At 36.3% G+C, this 21,395-nt stretch overlaps 1 protein-coding gene across 1 annotated transcript in view; it reads left to right on the top strand.

Moving 5' to 3' along the window:
* Positions 1-13,750, top strand: part of LOC123536320 (condensin-2 complex subunit D3-like) — a 65,525-nt gene extending 51,775 nt beyond the window's left edge. The window contains exons 27-34 of the mRNA XM_053528728.1: positions 299-383; positions 896-1,008; positions 4,285-4,490; positions 4,949-5,057; positions 9,164-9,338; positions 10,340-10,412; positions 11,114-11,150; positions 12,443-13,750. Of these exons, the coding sequence (XP_053384703.1) occupies positions 299-383; positions 896-1,008; positions 4,285-4,490; positions 4,949-5,057; positions 9,164-9,338; positions 10,340-10,412; positions 11,114-11,150; positions 12,443-12,748 (1,104 nt within the window). The 3' untranslated portion in view covers positions 12,749-13,750. The remainder of the gene's footprint in view (positions 1-298; positions 384-895; positions 1,009-4,284; positions 4,491-4,948; positions 5,058-9,163; positions 9,339-10,339; positions 10,413-11,113; positions 11,151-12,442) is intronic.
* The last annotated feature ends 7,645 nt before the right edge of the window (positions 13,751-21,395 follow it).

Genomic DNA, 21,395 nt, shown 5'->3' with positions numbered 1-21,395 from the left:
ATCTTTTTGGTAAGCACCCCTTTTAACAGTTAATGGTACTGCCCAAATTGAAAGATGGACAAGTTCATTATAGAAATTTAGCAGGGTAAGGGTTGATATCTTTGTGTGTAAGTAGAATTAGTATAGGACAGATATTACAAATTCAGACAATACATTAAAGTCCATTGTGTATCAGGAAAGCCAGACAATTGACGTTATGAACCAATTTGTGATTTAATTATGGAAAAAAATCAATGGGGTTTAACTTAATGGAAGTTTCTTGAATATAAGAATTATTTTGAAAATGTTGTACTTGTAGATGGAGAAAGAGAGATCACCGTTGTTGAAGGAATTGTTGATGTATCTACGTGAACTCATGAAGGACTACAAGAGTGAAGTTAAAGGTATAAACACAAAATGACGATGGTAGTGGCCTGGATTGGCAGCTCAAATATCTTTTTTATACTTAGTAGAGATACTGAAATATTTGTAATTGCTATAGAAACTGACTGATTGCTTTCAAAATAAAGAAAAATTACACATATTTAGAGCATGGCAAAAAGTATCATATATGGCATGTATCATGTTTTTGGCTGTGCTTAGACTATTTGAGCTGCACCAAGAGAAAACCAGCATAAAGCATTTGCGAACAGCATGGATCCAGACCAGCCGGCGCATCCACAAAGTCTGGTCAAGCTCCATGCTGTTCACTTTCAAAGCCTATTGCAATTGGAGAAACTGTAAGCGAACAGGATGGATCCTGAAAAGACTGGGCTGGTGCGCAGGCTGGTCTGGATCCATGCTGGTTGCAGATGCACTATGTTGGTTTTCTCATGGTGCGGCTCATTTTACTACTTGGTCTGGAGTTATGAGTTAAGAATTCCTGACTGATTTATCATATGAATGTATTTTACAGAGATACTGTCAGCAGATCGTCAGTTAGCAACCGAAATTGAGTTTGACTTACGCAAGTTTGAAGAGCAACAACAGGAAGCAGTGAGACAAAGAAATGCCCCAGCCAGTGCTCAGGTATACATGTAAAACTGACTGACCCCTTTTTGGCTTGACCGGACAAAGTATTTTGTATCCTTCTTACCTCTTCCTTCTCCAAATTTCTGGTTAAAGTTTCCATTTATTTCTGCTATAACTAAATGGATTTGCTTCATGTTTAGGACAATTATTCTTCTATTTAACCCACATAATATGATATAAGGGCAGTAATTCATGCACCCATATTTTTTTTTAAATTTTGCCTCATTTATTTGAGTTCATGAAATGAAGATTTATCAACATTTTTAGCTCGACTATTCGAAGAATAGGGGAGCTGTCCTACTCGCCCCGGCGTCGGCGTGAGCGTTATCATCACACAAATGTTAAAGTTTGCGTACCACCCCAAATATTTTTAAAGTCCATTGAGATATTGCTTTCATATTTTGTGTACTTGTTTACCATCATGACCCCAGTCTGTAAAAAGGAGGAGGCAACTCTATCAAGCATTTTGACTGAATTATGGCCCCGTTTCGAATTAGAATATATGTTAAAGTTTGTGTACCACCCCAAATATTTTCAAAGTCCATTAAGATATTGCTTTCATATTTTGCATACTTGTTTACCATCATGACCCCATTCTGTAAAAAGGAGGAGGCAACTCTGTCAAGCATTTTGACTGAATTATGGCCCCTTTTTGACTTAGAATAAATGTTAAAGTTTGCGTACCCCCACAAATATTTTCAAAGTCCATTGAGATATTGCTTTCATATTTTGCATACTTGTTTACCATCATGACCCCATTCTGTAAAAAGGATGAGGCAACTCTATCAAGCATTTTGACTGAATTATGGCCCCTTTTAGACTTAGAATATGCTTATTGTAATGTTAAAGTTTTACTCATTGCTTATATTATACTATCAAGCACTGAGAATAGTCGAGTGCGCTGTCCACTGACAGCTCTTGTTTTTTGGTAGGGATGGACTGGTTAATAGTCAGGTAGAAGTCACTACATTAACTTTTCAATATTAATCACTAGTCAATAGCTTGTGATATTGACCGGTCTATATGCTACACAGGGTTGCTTGGCTACATTGAGAAACTGAGAAAACTTTAAGGTTTATTTCTGATGTTATGTTATAAAAACACTAACTGAATGTCTAGCTGGACTATATAATTGAAACTGTTAGCCCTATGATTAGACCTCATCTGTCTCAAATAATATTATACACTTACTGAATGATTTGCCAATCAGTAGTCAAAACTATTGCCCCAAGGTCGGAAAGGCAGATTGCCAATAGTTTTGAGTATTGACCAGCAAGCCATTCAATAAGTGTTTTATTACATGACATGAGAAATTAATTTTCACAGTTTTATTTTTATTTTCATCTCGTCTGATTTTTGAAAAAAATCTACAAGGTATTTTGTCACTTGATCGTCGGTGTTGGTTAAAATTTTTGTTTAGGTCCGCCTTTTCTCAAAAACTGTAAGAGCTGCAGCTTTGAAACTTTGCACACTTGTTTATCATCATTAGTTGACTGTGTAGGCCAAGAACCAAGGCCACATAACTCTGATATGCATTTTGTTAAAATTATGGCCCTTTTTGTACTTAGAAAATTTGAGTTTCTTAGTTAAAATTTTTGTTTAGGTCCATCTTTTACAAAAACTATAAGAGCTGCAGCTTTGAGACTTTGCACACTTGTTTATCATTATTAGATGACTATGCAGGCCAAAAACTATAACTAACCTGCATTTTGTTAAAATTATGGCTCTTTTTTGTACTTCGAAATTCTAAACTGTAACTCTTTTTCTTACATACTGTCCATCACTTGCAGATGAGCGATGGCACTGGTAGGCGGTGCTCTTTTTATACGCCCGTTTGAAAAACAGGACGTATTATGGGAACGCCCCTGGCGGGCGGGTTGGCGGGCGGGCGGGCGGCGTCCACAGACCTTGTCCGGAGCATATCTTCTACATGCATGAAGGGATTTTGATGAAACTTGGCACAGTTGTTCACCATCATGAGACGGAGTGTCATGCGCAAGAACTAGGTCCCTAGGTCTAAGGTCAAGGTCACACTTAGAGGTCAAAGGTCAAATTCTAGAATGACTTTGTCCGGACCATATCTTCTTCATGCATAGAGGGATTTTGATGAAAGTTGGCACAATTGTTCATCATCATGAGAAGGAGTGTCATGCGCAAGAACCAGATCCCTAGGTCTAAGGTCAAGGTCACACTTAGAGGTCAAAGGATACAAGAATGAAAACTTTGTCCGGAGCATTTCTTCTTCATGCATAGAGGGATTTTGATATAACTTGGCACAAATGTTCACCACCATGAGGCGGAGTGTCATGCGCAAGAACCAGGTCTCTAGGTCTAAGGTCAAGGTCACACTTAGAGGTCAAATGATACAAGAATGAAAACCTTGTCCGGAGCATTTCTTCTTCATGCATAGAGGGATTTTGATATAACTTGGCACAAATGTTCACCACCACGAGACGTAGTGTCATGCGCAAGAACCAGGTCCCTAGGTCTAAGGTCAAGGTCACACTTAGAGGCCAAAGGTCAGATACAAGAATGACTTTGTCCGAAGCATTTCTTCTTCATGCATGGAGAGATTTTGATGTAACTTGACACAATTATACACCATCATGAGACGAAGTGTCATGCGCAGTTCCCTTCTTTCGAATTACTTCCCTTTGTTGTTACTATAAATAGCTTATATTGTAACTTTTTCATTACTAGTCGTAGGGAAAAATCGAGACCACTTTTCTGTAGTACAACATGCATGCTACATCCAATTTTGAGGTGTATTTTGACCAGTCTCTACCTGGTAAAGATTTTTGTGAGGACTTACAATTTTTTTTTTGATTTTTTTTTTTTTTTTTTTTTTTTTTTTTAAGATTAACTTCCCTTAGTTGTTACTATAAATAACTTATATTGTAACTTTTTTATAATTGACCGTAGGGAAAAACCAAGACCACTTTTCTGTGGTACAACATAGATGTTACTTTCCAATTTTAGGTGTATTTTAAGGTATCTCTACCTGGTAAGGAGTTTTTTTGTGGACTTAGAAAAACAAAACACTTAGTTATTACTAAACAACCACAAAATTAAAATTCCATTTGCAAATACAGGTGCTAGAGTAAAGAAATTTGCTGTGACGGGCGTATATTGTGACATTCTTGCACTCTTGTTTTTATTAATTAACCCAGAGAACATATGTTGAATATAGACAAGTCATATAGCATAAACTGTAAACTGGCAACTTGTATAAGGAATCATGTAATAAAAAATTCTATGAATAAATCATTTCAGGGTACACCTATTGTAGGTGTCAGTAAGAGTCCGGTTCCAGCCACTAACCTTCAGTCACCTCCACCCAGCACTGGAAATACTCCCAGACCTGCTGGCTCACCAAGAACACCGGCACTGAAGGCTGGAGTCGCTAGCCCGAGACCAGGAACATCAAAAGGCACTCCTCCTGTTCTGAGAATAGCACCAAACAGAAATACCCCTGCAAGGTAAATATCTTGCCTAAATGATTTAATTTATGTCGTCAGAAAAAGGGTACCCGCTTATAAGATAACTTTTAAAAATGATGTCACAACTGTCTGTCTGTCCATTAGCAATTTCGTGTCAACTCTGTGACTCTTGAACTGCTTGAAGGATTTTATAGAAACTTGGCACAAATATCCATTACATCGAGATGACGTGGTGCTCTTGTTTTATACATATTTAATTCGAAATCATCACAAATATTACATCTTCTCCAGAAGCAGTACATCTTTGGACTGAACTTTGGCCTTCTCTCCAAAAGGCATGTTTTTTTCTGCCATTTTTGAAAAAAAGGATGTATAGATTTTACTAACTTACAAGAATTAGTTGATGCTGGATCCAAGATCTTTGACAGGTCAGGTGTCTTGCATTTAAATCTAAAATACAGTAGAGTACATCAAAATGAACAATTTCCTTGTTTCAGGGAAGCTCCGCTGTCTACCGTAGCTGTATTGAATTCAGCGAGACAAATGATGAGCCGACCTAGAACATCTTCTGTTGGCACCGATAGAGCTGACAGTGAGAATGAAGAGGTAAGTTGTCTGTAAACATTAGAAATGGTCAAAGTTTTTTATTTAAAATTAGTGGACGAAAGTCTCCACATGGAATGGGTGGAACAACTGACTTACAGGCAAGCTCTTTGAATGTATCATGGTTACCTTTAAAGCAACCATTCTTGGTTTGTTTGTTTTTTTGGGTAGGGGGTGGGGGTTTAGGCCTAGATGGTAACCCTGTTTATTCTCAACCATTTTTATATGCCCGTTTGAAAAACAGGACGTATTATGGGAACGCCCCTGGTGGGCGGGTGGGCGGTGTCCACAGACTTTGTCCGGAGCATATCTTCTTCATGCATGGAGGGATTTTGATGAAACTTGGCACAGTTGTTCATCATCATGAGACGGAGTGTCATGCGCAAGAACCAGGTCCCTAGGTCTAAGGTCAAGGTCACACAGAGGTCAAAGGTCAGATTCAAGAATGACTGTCCAGAGCATATCTTCTTCATGCATGGAGGGATTTTGATGAAACTTGGCACAATTGTTCACCATCATGAGACGGAGTGTCATGCGCAAGAACCAGGTCCCTAGGTCTAAGGTCAAGGTCACACTTAGAGATCAAAGGTCAGATTCAAGAATGACTTTGTCCGGAGCATATCTTCTTCATGCATGTAGGGATTTTGATGAAACTTGGCACAGTTGTTCACCATCATGAGACAGAATGTCTTGTGTAAGAACCAGGTCTCTAGGTCTAAGGTCAAGGTCACACTTAGAAATCAAAGGTCAAATACAAGAATGACTTTGTCCGGAGCATATCTTCTTCATGCATGAAGGGATTTTGATGTAACTTGGCACAATTGTTCACCATTATGAGACGGAGTGTCATGCGCAAGAACCAGGTCCCTAGGTCTAAGGTCAAGGTCACACTTAGAGGTCAAAGGATACAAGAATGAAAACTTTGTCCTGAGCATTTCTTCTTCATGCATGGAGGGATTTTGATATAACTTGTCACAAATGTTCACCACCACGAGATGGAGTTTCTTGCGCAAGAACCAGGTCCCTAGGTCTAAGATCAAGGTCACACTTAGAGGCCAAAGGTCAAATACAGGAATGACTTTGTCCGAAGCATTTCTTCTTCATGCATAGAGGGATTTTGATGTAACTTGGCACAATTGTACACCATCATGAGATGAAGTGTCATGCGCAGGTCCCTTCTTTAGAATTACTTCTCTTTGTTGTTACTATAAATAGCTATTATTGCAACTTTTTCATTACTAGTCGTAGGGAAAAATTGAGACCACTTTTCTGTAGTACAACATGCAAATAACATCCAATGTTGAGGTGTATTTTGACCTATCTCTACAGGGTAAGGAGTTTTGTGTGGACTTACAAATTTTTTTTGGATTTTTTTTTTTTTTTTTTTTTTTTTTTTTTTTTTTTTTTTTTTTTTAAGATTACTTCCCTTAGTTGTTACTATAAATAACCTATACTGTAACTTTTTTATAATTGACCGTAGGAAAAAACCAAGATCACTTTTCTGTGGTACAACATAGATGTTACTTTCAAATTTTAGGTGTATTTTAAGGTATCTCTACTTGGTAAGGAGTTCTTTTGTGGACATAGAAAAACAAAAGAATTACAATAATTACTAAACAACCACAAAGTTAAGATTCCATTTGCAAACACAGCTGCTATTTGCTAATTTGCTACGACGGGCGTATATTGAGACATTCTTGCACTCTTGTTGATTCATGGTTCTGCAAATAGTACCAATGTAAGTAAATGCTTAGAGCTGAACACTAGTCTGGTTATCAGTGGTGATTGAGAATTGAACCTGGGTCGCTAGCGCTGTAATACAATTTGCTAACCTCTGCGCTGGTGACTCACTTGAAATGTAAAAGAGATTAAGATTTCAGAACTAGTACATGTGAGCCTAGGAAACCAGCTTTATATAGTAATCTTTTTTAGAGGAAAATTGTCTGAAAACTGAATTGCTTTCTGCACGTAAATCTCGCATCGCATTTCGAAGTTGGACAATACCTCAGACACATTTATAATGTTAGACAAACTCAGAGTGATACTAGTGTAAAATGTGCTTAGTAATACCATGGTCTTGGGTTATTAAAATTAAAGATTGGAGACCAGTCTGTGAATTCAGTCTTATGATTGGTCAGTTTCAAATTTGAACTCAGAATCACTCAGTCAGATGCAGGAGTTTTGAGTAAAGGAACTTTGTTATTTTGTTACTTACAATCCCTTTTTATACGCCCGTTTGAAAAACGGGACGTATTATGGGAACGCCCCTGGCAGGCGGGCGGGCGGCGTCCACAGACTTTGTCCGGAGCATATCTTCTACATGCATGGATGGATTTTGATGAAACTTGGCACAGTTGTTCACCATCATGAGACGGAGTGTCATGCGCAAGAACCAGGTCCCTAGGTCTAAGGACAAGGTCACACTTAGAGGTCAAAGGTCAAATTCAAGAATGACTTTGTCCGGAGCATATCTTCTTCATGCATGGAGGGAATTTGATGAAAGTTGGCACAGTTGTTCATCATCATGAGACGGAGTGTCATGCGCAAGAACGAGGTCCCTAGGTGTAAGGTCAAGGTCACACTTAGAGGTCAAAGGACACAAGAAAGAAAACTTTGTCCGGAGCATATCTTCTTCATGCATAGAGGGATTTTGATATAACTTGGCACAAATGTTCACCGCCACGAGGCGGAGTGTCATGCGCAAGAACCAGGTCCCTAGGTCTAAGGTCAAGGTCACACTTAGAGGTCAAAGGATACAAGAATGAAAACCTTGTCCGGAGCATTTCTTCTTCATGCATAGAGGGATTTTGATATAACTTGGCACAAATGTTCACCACCACGAGACGGAGTGTCATGCGCAAGAACCAGGTCCCTAGGTCTAAGGTCAAGGTCACACTTAGAGGCCAAAGGTCAGATACAAGAATGACTTTGTCCGAAGCATTTCTTCTTCATGCATGGAGGGATTTTGATGTAACTTGGCACAATTACACACCATCATGAGACGAAGTGTCATGCGCAGTTCCCTTTTTAGAATTACTTCCCTTTGTTGTTACTATAAATAGCTTATATTGTAACTTTTTCATTACTAGTCGTAGGGAAAAATCGAGACAATTTTTTTTTGGATTTTTTTTTTTTTTTTTTTTTGGATTTTTTTTTTTCAAGATTACCTTCCCTTAGTTGTTACTATAAATAACTTATATTGTAACTTTTTTATAATTGACCGTAGGCAAAAAACAAGACCACTTTTCTGTGGTACAACATAGATGTTACTTTCAAATTTTAGGTGTATTTTAAGGTATCTCTACCTGGTAAGGAGTTTTTTTGTGGACTTACAATGATTACTAAACAACCACAAAATTAAAATTCCATTTGCAAATACAGGTGCTAGAGTAAAGAAATTTGCTGTGACGGACGTATATTGTGACATTCTGGCACTCTTGTTGGCCTGTAATTTTAAGTGGAAATTTCCAGTTAACACATTTATATGTTTGATTACATTGTAAATTGATTAATACTGTGAAATCATTTGTTAGTGATATTTCCTTGTTATTAAATTTAGTGGTTTTAGGTCAAAACAATTATTTTGAGGGTTTGTGAATTCCAATACTTCAAACTTTAAAGATAAAATGAATGGGAATTCTGTTTTTCACTGGAATTCAATTTTGTGGCTTGATGCTACAACGAAAATGAGTCTCCCACAGAGATTAGTTTTCTCAGTACCTCATGCAACAATAGCCTAGTGGTAGAGCATCCGCTTTGAGTGCGGGAGGTCGTGGGTTCGATCCCTGGCCGTGTCATACCAAAGACCTGAAGAAATGGTACCAGTAGCTCCCTTGAATGACATTCAGCATTAAAAGGGAAACTGGTTTCTCTTCTCTCATATCCTTGTGGTGATGGATTCCATCAGGAATATGTCGAGTGATAAAGTTGTACAAAAACTTGCTTCACAGTTGACCTAAAATAATTAAGTATAAACTAAACTAATATTGAAAACTATTGCACTTGGCACATTCAGATATGTTTTTCTGGCAGTTGCCCAAGAATATAGAGCACACCCATTAAGTTGATCTAAAATTTAGACTGTCATACTGTTTTTTTCTATATTCCAGAATCCAGCAACTGGAACTACTCCGAGGAGAAATTTACGCACAAACAGAGCTATAAGTACACCGTCAGTTGCCCTTGGCAACATCACATTTCATGGTGAAGCCAATGTGACATTTATGCCTCCATCACCTATATCAGAATCCAGCTCGGACCACAGACTTTTTGACTCGGACAGTAGTAAGCATTTCAACTATTTTTGATCGACCCCCTTAGTGTTTGCTCTTCATACTTTGAAGTCATTTAATGTTTAAGACATAGTGCTTTCAGAAAAAAAACAGCTGTTTTTGTTGGGATATGAATTTTAGTATATTTCAGTTTTATAATGATAATTAAATGGGAATTTTATTTGTTTATTGGGATTTATTTTGTGGAATGATGCAACCATGAAATCCACAAAAAATAGTTCTCCATGAATATTAATGATTTTACAGTATGTACTTGATATTGTTGCATAGAACAGTTAACTGCTAGTGGGATATTTTATGTTGATTTTTTTTTTTTAAGAAAATCAAATGAGAATCTGATATTTCTGAAACTACAAAGTCAAACCTGTCTATAAAGACCACCCTTGGGAGAGCCAAAATGTGGTCTTTATTGGGAGGTGGTCTTTATTCACAGGTTAAGATACACTGTAAATGTTAAAATGGGAATTGAAATATGTGGTCTTTAGAGCCAGGTAGTCTCTGTTCAGAGTAGGTCTTTAACACAGGTTTGACTGTAGTATTATATAATAGAAATGCCATTCTTAGGTATTTCTGAGTACTTCATTATTTCTTATTTATAGATAGAACTATGAAAATTTGACCAGTCAGGATCATAATGCTAAAAACCAGTGAAATACCAAGAGTTTTACATTTTTCTTGTTTTCTCAATATTCAGCTGTTTGAATAATTTTTGCCATACTGTAAAATCATTTAATTTCGTTGGCATGAAATTTCGTGGTTTTGGTAGAAACAGCAATTTCATGGGGATATAAATTTTAACTTTTTAACATAAAATGAATGGTAATTTTACCTCTTCTTTGGGATTAAATTTCCTGGATTGACTCAACCACGAAAATTAAACACCCACGAATATTAATGATTTCACAATATAAGGGTTATCTGATTTGAATCACGATTATTCAGCCTAGAAATTTTGACTGGTTCGAAACACTAGCTATTACTGCTTACTTTCAGGTATAGGGCTAGACAAGGAAAGCTCTGATAAGGAAAATGAGGATGTGCTACTCATAAAATCTCCACTGGCAGGGTAAGCCTATATAAGTATATATATATATTGACAGACAGACAGACAAATAAGGGCAATCAAAACAAACACGTTATTTTGTTACTTAGTAATTTCACTTATTTGCTCTTGGTATGCGAAGGATATTACATGAAAATTACTGTAATTTTCTATATTTTACCATTAAATACATGAGAATATTAGATTGTGATGGATGGTGTCACAGCTCTCTTAGCGAGACTGCACATCTGTAGATCACATGGTTATGAGTTCAATCTCAAGGCAAGGTATATCTTCTTAACAATTTTGATAAAAGACATTGTGTCTGAAATAAATCAATCGTCCACCTCTGATACATGTGGAGAAGTTGGCAAGTACTTGTGGAGAACAGAACTGGTACAGAACCAAAGAACGCTTGCTAGGTTAGATGCCAGTCATTATATAGCTGAAATGCTATTGAAAAATGGCACTAAACCCAGAACGAACAAATGAACAATAGATTGTGATGGAAAGTTGTTACATATTTGTGACCACAGTTTGTTAGATAACGTTTGTTTTAAAAAATTTATTCCTTAAATTTTTTGCCTCCTTTAAGTCATTGAATTGAATGGAACAAATACATTATGAATCTTATTTCATAGAAAAATGCAATTGTCTCCCAAAGAGAAAGACACAATATTTTCAATTCAGCCAATTAAACTAACAACTTTTATGTCTCTCTACAGGGCACAAAAGGCCAGAGTGTGGAATGTTTCTTCTCCAGTAAGTCATTTGTTATGTCCTACTCACAAATTTGATGTTTTGTTCTGCAAGAGTATCATTGCTTAAATAAGCTGACAGAAAAGTTCTATTCTGTTTTATTTGGGCGTTTAGGAGATACTAGCCTTGATAGGCTCTTTTGACACAACTGTGTAATTACCCATTTGTTCCGTTACTATATTCTGTAACAATGTTTTTTCTTGATTTTTCTTTACAAACTGAGACAAAATTCATCATTTTTTAATTAGTCCAAAATCACAAAGTCACTGTGACCTTGATTTTTATCCACTGACCCTCGAAATATTAGGGCTCTTCTCTTGACCACAGCAAAATAGAGAAGAAATTAAATAGAAGTTATTGGCACAAACTGGTAAGAAAAAGGTACTACAACAAAAATCATTGAACTGGTTAAACATTCAGTCTAGTTGTGTAGTTTTAGCATGACAACTACAAACAAAGTATGCCCCCCATGATAGCCTGTCAGAGGTAACTGGGTCTGAAGTTCACCGTGACATCTACCATTGACCTACCAATCCCTAGAACAGTAGGGGTCATCTAATCACACACAATCATCTTATGAAGTGTGACAATGGTAGGTTATAGCGTCTTCCAAATATTGACTGGAAACAGATTTCAGGCACAAAGTCACTGTGACCTTGATTTTTTTACCTACTGACCCTCAAAACATTAGAGCTCATCTCTTGCCCACAGACAAAAATTTTTTTATCGTCCTGTGAAGTTAGGCGCTCTTAACTAAAGCATTATCCACATACTTATTAAATGTTATTTTCAGGGTGAAGGTCACTGTGACCTTTGACCTACACATACTGATTGGATGTTATTTTCAGTCCGAAGGTCATTGTGACCTTTGACCTACTGACCCAAAAACAAAATGATTTATCTGCTACCCACAGGTTATTGCCCTATGAAGTTTGACAGCTGTAGGTCAGAGTAATCGGAAGTGAGATGGTCCGCTGATATAAATACTGACAGACCAACCAACTTGAGCAAAACAATATACCTACTTTTCTTTGAAGCTGAAAATTAAAATAGTTTTATACCGGAAATTTAGTAATATTCACAATGGCTTTTTCTTCATCTACTTCAGCAACAAGAGCAACACGCTAGTCCAAACACTTGAAAAAGCAATTTCTCAACTTGTATAAATATTTACAAAGGGCAAAGTCATAAGAATGCAAATAAGTTTAATTATGTCCAGTCTACTGTAATAGCATGTGCTTTTTAGAACAACTTAGTAACAAAATTATGTATCATTTCTTCATTCTTCCATTTAGGCACCAAAGAAAAGAGGACAGGTTGCAGAAGATAGTGAAGAGGTAGAACCAGTTCCATTGGCTCAGATTAGTAACAGAGAAACCAATCAGAGTAAAGAAAACAATGGGGAGTCACATCAGAATGAAGAGAACAGCACAAAAGCCAATGAAAACAAAGATAACAATAAAAAAGCCAATCAGGACAAAGATAACACAAAAACAAAAAGGAGAACAAGGTTAAGTGATCAGTTAAAAGACAAAGCTGCCGGAAATGAGCCAGCAACTGAACTAAATACGAGGCGTGGAAAAAGAAAATTAAAGACATAGCTGGTTGATATGCTACTCAGAGACTTGAAAAAAAAAGGCTGTTCTAAAATCTAAATATCTGAAAAAAGACACTTCAAGACGTTCGCAAAGAGGAAGTGAAAAAACTGGCGGAGAGTCATATTTTTTTTCTTCACAGAGCAATAAGCATGTATCACTATGATAAATGAGCCAGTAGTGCATTTGTCCAAAGCCATTATGTATTCACATTTTAGAACTTGCTTTTGTTACACATAAATACCTTGTTGTCATATATTGTATTTGTGCAGGATCATTGTGTTTTCATACTTCTCACTTGCTTTTGACATTGTTATAGTACTTGTCATATCCTGTTACATTTCTTGACATAATTCAGAATACATGTAAATGTAATCTTGCTTGAAGAAACTTTTTAACCCTTATCATGCTGGACACCATTGATTCTGCCTTTGCGACCAGTGCAGATCATGATTGGCCTGCACATCTGTGCAGTCAGATCATGAGCTGCACTGTTCTTCATTCAGTCAATATCTTTTTTGTATGCACCCCTTTTAACAGTTAATGGTACTGTCCAAATTGAAAGATGAACAAGTTCATTATAGAAGTTTAGCAGGGTAAGGATTATTGCTTCAGTGTATCTTAGCTCTATCATATAGACACTTAGGTGCTAAGTCAGTTTAGTGTTACTTTCATCGGTGCTGGTCATTGTTGTTTATTTCGTTCTGTATTTTGTTTTAGTTCAATCACACATGGCTAATGTGAACAGCTTAAAAGTTTCTAGTATGAAAGGGTTATTAAGTATATCTCTGTGCCCCTGTACTGACCTGAGAGCAAGTATTCTTATTTCTTTTCTGTTAGAACACTTCTCCTGTTTCTTTCTGTTTGTTTACTGAGAGATTGTTTTTTACTGAATCTCGTTGAACTTTGTAACATGTAAATGACAGGCTGTCCAGCGTCCCTAAAATTCCTATTTTTCCTACTTTTTTTGAATTTGGTTAAATTTATAGAAAAAAATGAAAAATCAAAGGGAATGGGGATAATAAGCCAGCTACTCGCTAGGTGGCGCTAGTAAAATAAGGGGTAAACAATGCTGACCCAGATTCTTATCTCACTATACTTTGCAATGGATTCCGAGAAGAAATCAAAATATTTTGGATGGAAAGTTCTACAATTACAGAGAGAATTGATAAAAAGAGGGGCATCAATCAAAGGCAGAAAGGAAGATTTGTTAACAAAGTATGTTTTTATGTTGTTATAATTAAATAATTCTCAGACAAATAGTATTAATCCACTTAAACCTTGAGAAACCAGTACACAGAGGCAATGTCTTACATGTAGGCCATGGTGTGCATTGCAAGTTTTATTGGTGCTATCTTTATTGCATCTCATTATTTGTAGATTTAGTGTTGCTTTAATTAATATACAAAACAATAATACTGGAGAGTAGCCCTTTGGATAACATTTTACAGGTGAATGACTTATGCTAGCACTATATCTTGTTTGAGGAATTTATGGTGTCTATCTTTTTCTTACTTTCAGACTTGAAGCATATGACAGAAATCAAGACTTCAGGGTTGAACCTATTCTCCTACCAGAACCTCTGGATTCAGACTGGCCCACTGAAGGGTTTCATCAACTGCAAGCAAACCATAGGATCCACTTTCCTAAATTGGGAAGCAATATGAAAAAACAGCAATTAAGAAATTTGAAAAGCAAACGGGATATAGTGTCAACAACTGCGGTTTATGAATATGTAGAGAAAGTCCATAGCTGGCTGCAACACCCGACAGAGTCATCAATGAACAAACAATAGTTGAGGTGAAATGTCCATATGCTGGGAAAGAGGAAATGATCCAACCTGGGAAATTGTTTCCATACTTGGAGTATACGGACGGAGAAATGGAGCTAAAGAAAACTTCAAACTACTATTATCAGATACAGGGACAGATGTATATAAGTGAAAGACAATATTGCTTTTTCATTGTGTATATATTCAAGGATATGTTTGTACAAAAAGTTGAACTAGATCATGAGTACTGTAAACACAGCCTTTTACCAAAGCTAGAACTGTTCTACAAAAAGTATCTGCGGAAATAAATAGCTGAACATCTGTGAAATAACATTGATGATGATTTATGTAGACATTTGCAGTACAATATCATGTTAAGTCTATGAAATGCTATGATGCATTTGATAAATAATTGTATGTAGTTGAAATAAATATATAAAAGCCCAGCATCAATAGTTCATATTTCTTGGTATTTCTGCGCAAAACAATAATAGTTATGCAAGTTTACCAACAATACTTCTGCGGAAATTAGCTATGCTGAAGCACACAAATCTAATCCTTGACCCAAGATTAAGTTTTGTTTCTGGCAAGTCAGATCTTAATATTTTGAAACAATATCATGTTTACTAGGTTGCCACAGTTTTGTCTTATTTCCAGGATCTGCTATTTTTCCTGCTACTCTCCATAAATCCTTTAAATGTTTTTTGTTTTGTTTTTTAAAAAATGAATTCCTTCATAACCCTTACATAGTGGTACACAACAATACTGAACCATAATCAAATTCTTATTATTTTCATCTATGAACTACTCAAAAATCCTTTAAATAAATGTATTTAAGTATTAATTTGACTATTTTCTAAGATTTTATTTTGTTCTGGGTCTAATACCTAGGAAATTGCAAATTAATTAGTGTTTAGGGTCAAATACCTAGGAAATTACAAATTAATTAGTGTTTATTATGCAGAATCTCTACTACTTTCTACAGTAAATCTAAAGTCAGGCGACATAATGTTTACCCTTTATTTCACCAGCGCCCTCTGTGGAGATAACCAGAGGTAACTCTGTTCTTATTATCCCCATTCCTGAAAATGCCCTACCTTTCCCCCTAACTTCCAATTTCCTTTATTATTTTATGTAAAATTTGAGTTTGGTATGTACTTCATGGTAAATATGTTTTATTGATCTTCTATAGGTCTCCTTATTCAGTGCAAGCCGTTGTATCCAGTTTGTGGACAACTGATTAGTGGTTCCATGGGTTCAGTCTGTTATTCCCTGATTGGATGACAGAGATGTGAATTCTGAAGATCTACACTTTGTATATTTTAGTAAAAATAATTTTATCCTGAAAATATCATAGAAATTGTAACAAATTCCTGATTTCAGCCCTAATTTTTGTTTGAATTTGCCCTAAATTTTTGTAAGAAGGTGTTGGATAGCCTGACATGATGATAGTATGTCTGGAAAAGTTGATAAAATGAAACGTAATATGGACAGAATTGCAGTCTTTAGAAAATTATTTTTATAGTTAATACAATGGGCAATAACTCTTGCAAGTAATATGATATAAGCCTGCAAGTGATCGTTTTACAGTCTCCATCAAAAGACAAAAACTTTAAATGTTAGAATTTATGACAAATTTATCCTCTGAAACAAATATTTGCAGGTTGAAATAGAAAAATCATAGGTTTTTATAATGAAGAGAAACATTTAAAATTGATTCTGTTCTCTTTCTTTTCCAGAGATTTCTTTTTTATTTTCTATATCATATCTATGCTGTGCCACGCAGAGCTTTTGAAAACATTCAGTTGTAAAATTCATACATTACACAATAACTGTTGTAAATAGTGGAAGTGAATTATCATGCTCATTTAAGTGCGTATAAACTGTATATACTGTGAAATTATTTAATATTGTGGGCTTGAAACTGCATGGTTTTGATAGAATTTAGATTAGAGGATTTTAAGGTTCATTGTGATTCAATTTTGTGGATTTGGCACAACCATAAAATCCACATAAATTAATCCCCCATGAATATAAATGATTCTACAGTACATGTACTTAGTACAACAGATTTGCATGCTTACAGTTATTGTAATGTGGAAAACAGACATTTTAGTACCACTTTATACTTATAAATGAAAATAAATTATATATATATATATATAAAACCATTGTTTTGTCAATTGTTTACGCCAAACAGGAAGTGACTGTACAGTGTTCCATGTGAAGTAGTCAAAAATATAGTTTCATGTTGTTGACGAAATATGGCATAATGAATCATACATGAGCCGCACCATGAGAAAACCAACATAGTGCATTTGCGACCAGCATGGATCCAGACCAGACTGCACAGATCTGGGATTTTGGCTGAATTATAGCCCCTTTTGACTTAGAAATCATGGTTAAGTTTTCCGTACCAGTTCATATTTTGACAAAGTCTTTTAAGACAAAGCTTTGAAACTTTCAACACTTGTTTACCATCATCATGGCCAGTTATAGGCAAGAGTACATAACTCCATCAGGGATTTTGGCTGAATTATGGCCCCATTCGACTTAGAAATCTTGGTTAAGTTTTTCGTACCAGTTCATATTTAGACAAAGTCTTTTGAGATAAAGCTTTGAAACTTTCAACACTTGTTTACCATCACCATGTACAGTTATAGGCAAGAGCACATAACTCCATCAAGGATTTTGGCTGAATTATGGCCCTTTTCGACATAGAAATCTGGGTTAATATTTCGTACCAGTTCATATTTTGACAAAGTCTTTTGAGATAAAGCTTTGAAACTTTCAACACCTGTTTACCATCACCATGTCCAGTTATAGGCAAGAGTACATAACTCCATCAAGGATTTTGGCTGAATTATGGCCCCTTTTGACTTAGAAATCTTAGTTAAGTTTTTCGTAACAGTTCATATTTTTTGTAAAGTGTTTGACATATGGCTTTGAAACTTTTATCACTTGTTTAGTATAATAGTCTCTATCTGTAGGAAAGAGAACATAACTCTGTCATCTATTTTGGCTGAAATATGGCCCTTTTTGGACTTTGAAATTGGTTCTGTTTTCATACAAGTCCATGTTTTGTCAAAACTATTTGAAATATGGCTTTAAAACTTTGAACACTTGTTTATCATTATGATTTCCATCTGTAGCCAAGAGTACATAACTATTTTGACTGAATTATGGCCCTTTTTGGCTCATATATTGCCATTTAGTGCAAGACTTATCGAAATCAAAGTAATACAGGAACATTGTTTGTCTAATCTATTTGTTTCTTTTGTCTGAATATCCGTGGAAATATTTTGACCCCATTCTTCCATCAATTCTTCGAATAGTCGAGCGCGCTGTCATCAGACAGCTCTTGTTTGACAAACTTAGTTACTCTAAACTACTTTACAAACTTCACGAGCTGTCCTTTTTCTTTAGATTCGCTCCTTAACAGGCAGAACTCTGGTGGCTGTTCTCGAGGGCGAGAAATCTGCAGAAGTTCCTGTAACACTAGGTGTGCACCAAGGGTCTGCCCTTTGGTCTGTTCTCTTTCTTCTATATATCAATGACTAACCTAATCATGTAAAATCGCAGGTACTACTCTTGCTGATGAAACAGTTGTTTTTCTTACCATCAACAACACAACTGATTGCAATAACTTACATGATCTTGACATCTTACAGAAATGGGAAATGCCATGTTTTTAACATCTCACGAATATAAACATTCAATACAACATGATTATAATTTTATATTTCACGACAAGATTCTTGAAACCATAATAAATACATAACATCGTGGAGTAGACCTATAAAACGACCTTTCTTTTAACACTTATATTAACAAAATCTACATAACAGCAAACAACATTATGCTTCAAAAACGTAACATCCAAACTAAAAACAAAAATGGTTAAAGAATCTTGGAATACTCATTTCAGTCTTGTAACCTAAATGCTCGTGGGTTAAGATCTTTGGAGAACAGACAAACTGATGCAAAATAGTAATGTATAGCAAATTTGTCCTTTCACTACAAATCCATACAGTTTGCACTTATTATTTTTACTTTTCTTTATCTTCAAGTATCCTCATCTTATGGAACAATCTTTCGTCTGAAATTGTTCTCCTGTCCACGATTGAACGCTTCAGTCAGGTAGTACGCCAACATACTTGCAATTAGTTTTAACCTGATTTTACTACACTTGCCTGTATATCCAACACTTTTAATTGTTTTCAGGCTCACTTCAATATTTCACCCTCAATATTTTTGTAACACTGACATCGTATCTGTTACAAATGTAAAAGTCAAGACAAGACTTCATTGTATTATTTTTTTCTGAAGAACATTTAATTATAGTTCACTGCGAAATCACATTTAATGGGTAACACTGCTCGTTTTGATTTTCACGATATGTCTAATATAAAACCATCTTTTCCCGATATAAAGTCTTCTACAACTCTTACCTTCAGTCGAGATTTTGGTTTTTCGAAATGGGCTTGCACGACATCTACGATGATTATTCCCTGTCGTTCCATGGTTCTCACGTAAGGCAGTAAGAATCAAGGCTCGCGTTTTCAAGAAAGTGAGTAGATTGTATTATAAATTTGCAATACGTTAGGTTATAGCCAACTGATTATTTTAATTCCAAATTGCTTTCAGTAACTTCTGTCAATATCTTTTCGATATCATTCTTGACGATCGATGCAATTTCCTTACTTTTAAATGTACAAGTTTTACTTAGTGGGAGATAGGTGAGCAGAGGAAGATGGGCTCCGTGGCCGCTGACTTCGAATCACTTGCCCTTCATCTTTGTGGGTTTGAAACCTTGCTTTGAGGTGTTGAATTCTTATTGTGAGGAAGCCATCAAGCTGACCCACAGACAGTTAGTGATTCTACCCAAGCGCTAGTCGCTCATGCATGTAACAATGTTCTGCGGGCCCCCTGGTGTCTTCCTTCAACACTAAAAGCTGAAAAAGTTGCCACATGATCTAGTTTGTGTCGGTATGATTCTAAATTTAACAACAAAAATATATTTATAATACCATGTACAAATATCTTCATATACTGCCTATATGGGGTCTCCATGGTCGAGTAGTTAAGGTCGCTGACTTCAAATAACTTGCCCCTCACCGATGTGGGTTGGGGCCGCACTCGGGGCGTTGAATTCTTGATGTGAGGAAGCCATCCAGCTGGCTTATGAAAGGTCTACCCAGGTGCCCGCTCATGATGAAATAATGCACGAAGGGGCACTTTCATATGACCAATAATTGTGTCGGTGCGACGTTTAAACCAACAAAAAAGCAACGAACTTTTACTGACAAAAATGTACACACGCTATGGAGCGAGAAGTAAGTCCACGGAACATAAGTAACTGCCAAGCTTCCACCTGCATGAAAACAAAATGAAAAGCTTCAGCAGTTTTCGCCAAATAATCGTTACAGTTTGAGTACTGCTGTACAAATGCAGCAATTGCATTTAAAAAAAAAAAGATTTCATGATGTTTTGAGCATAGTTTTTTTACAAATACAAAATGTATATTCAATTTTTATCCATAGAAATAGTAAACGAAAAGGAACCATTTTTTTTTAAAACCAATTTCTACTCTTAAAAACACGATTTCATCAAAATATAAAGCACCTATATTTTACGTATAACACTAAACCGAGGCACCTCCGTTATTTTCCAAAACTTTAATGTAATATTTAGCACCTACATGTATATTTTGTCTTTCAGTGCCAAGGCTAGGAAGCGGCGTTCATCGCTACTTTGGCTCCATAAGCCAAAACAAAGAAGATCATTGACAGACCGTGTAGATAAACGCAGCTACAAACGTGAAGCCGTATTTAGATCAACTTCTTCGTGCGCTTGGAAAACCATTCAGAAAAAGACATGTCAGCGGAAAGAGACTCTGTTACTGAAACACTTATCAGAAAAATGCAACACCTGATTCCGGCAGTGTTACAGGTATTGCAATCTGCAGGAAGTCTACATGACTTTTATTAACTATTAAGACTATTAAGTGCCGGCAAATTTCCAACAAAAAACATTTCTCTTGTTGTTGGACGTTGTACGTTTGTATTCATTACAGTCTACCATTAAAACGACCTACGGAGATGATACGATGAAATTTTGGAGTGTAATGTACAGACTTTTTAACGGAAAAGTACTGAGGTTCATGTCTGGAATGAGGTCAGCTGGACAAGTCTTGAATGACCAGTCTCAGTGAAAAGGTGCGCTAAACGATAAGCAACTGCGGTTCCCGACCAAAATACTATATCTCAGTTCAATACTGCAGATGGAAACATACCACGAGAGGTTTCTTCGGGCGTCATTACCCAAAGTCTTGGAATGAAAGACAGCCAGAAATGTTATTGATGGTAAAAAGTTAGCACCAGGATTAACGAACGATAAAGGAGATATAGACTTACTCGGATATGAGGATGGCGACTCCTTGATCGTTTAAAGCAGAGTTGGTCCTCTTTATGTGACGATGACAAACGAAACTTGATTGAAAGACTTGTACATATAGTTTCAGTCAGAATAAAGGACTTAAAACAGTTTTTGTAAGGCAATCTCTGACCCTTTATAAGTTTGAAAAGTAGGCAGGTAACGATGGAGGAATAGCAAATATGCCCCCCCCCCCCTCGTCGCCTAAAAATATCTCGTCCGCCTTCGAAGCGGGAGGTGGAAGTTCGAATCACGTCAGGCCGCCAGGCCTGCAAGGATAGGATTCGGGACGTAATGCACACAGAGAAAAAGGTGTCTCATAGTCAAAAATTGACTGGCCTTTTCAATAGGGGTGACACTATAATAAACAAAGCCTTATACAAAGATTAAAAACTGGCACGCGCATGTTTTGACAATTAGGCCTATATGCTGAAGGATAAAGGAAGG

Source organism: Mercenaria mercenaria, chromosome 17 (assembly GCF_021730395.1).
Source record: "Mercenaria mercenaria strain notata chromosome 17, MADL_Memer_1, whole genome shotgun sequence".
NCBI lineage: Eukaryota > Metazoa > Mollusca > Bivalvia > Venerida > Veneridae > Mercenaria > Mercenaria mercenaria.
Note: the sequence above shows the minus strand (reverse complement) of the source record. Positions and strands in the feature narration are given on the sequence as shown.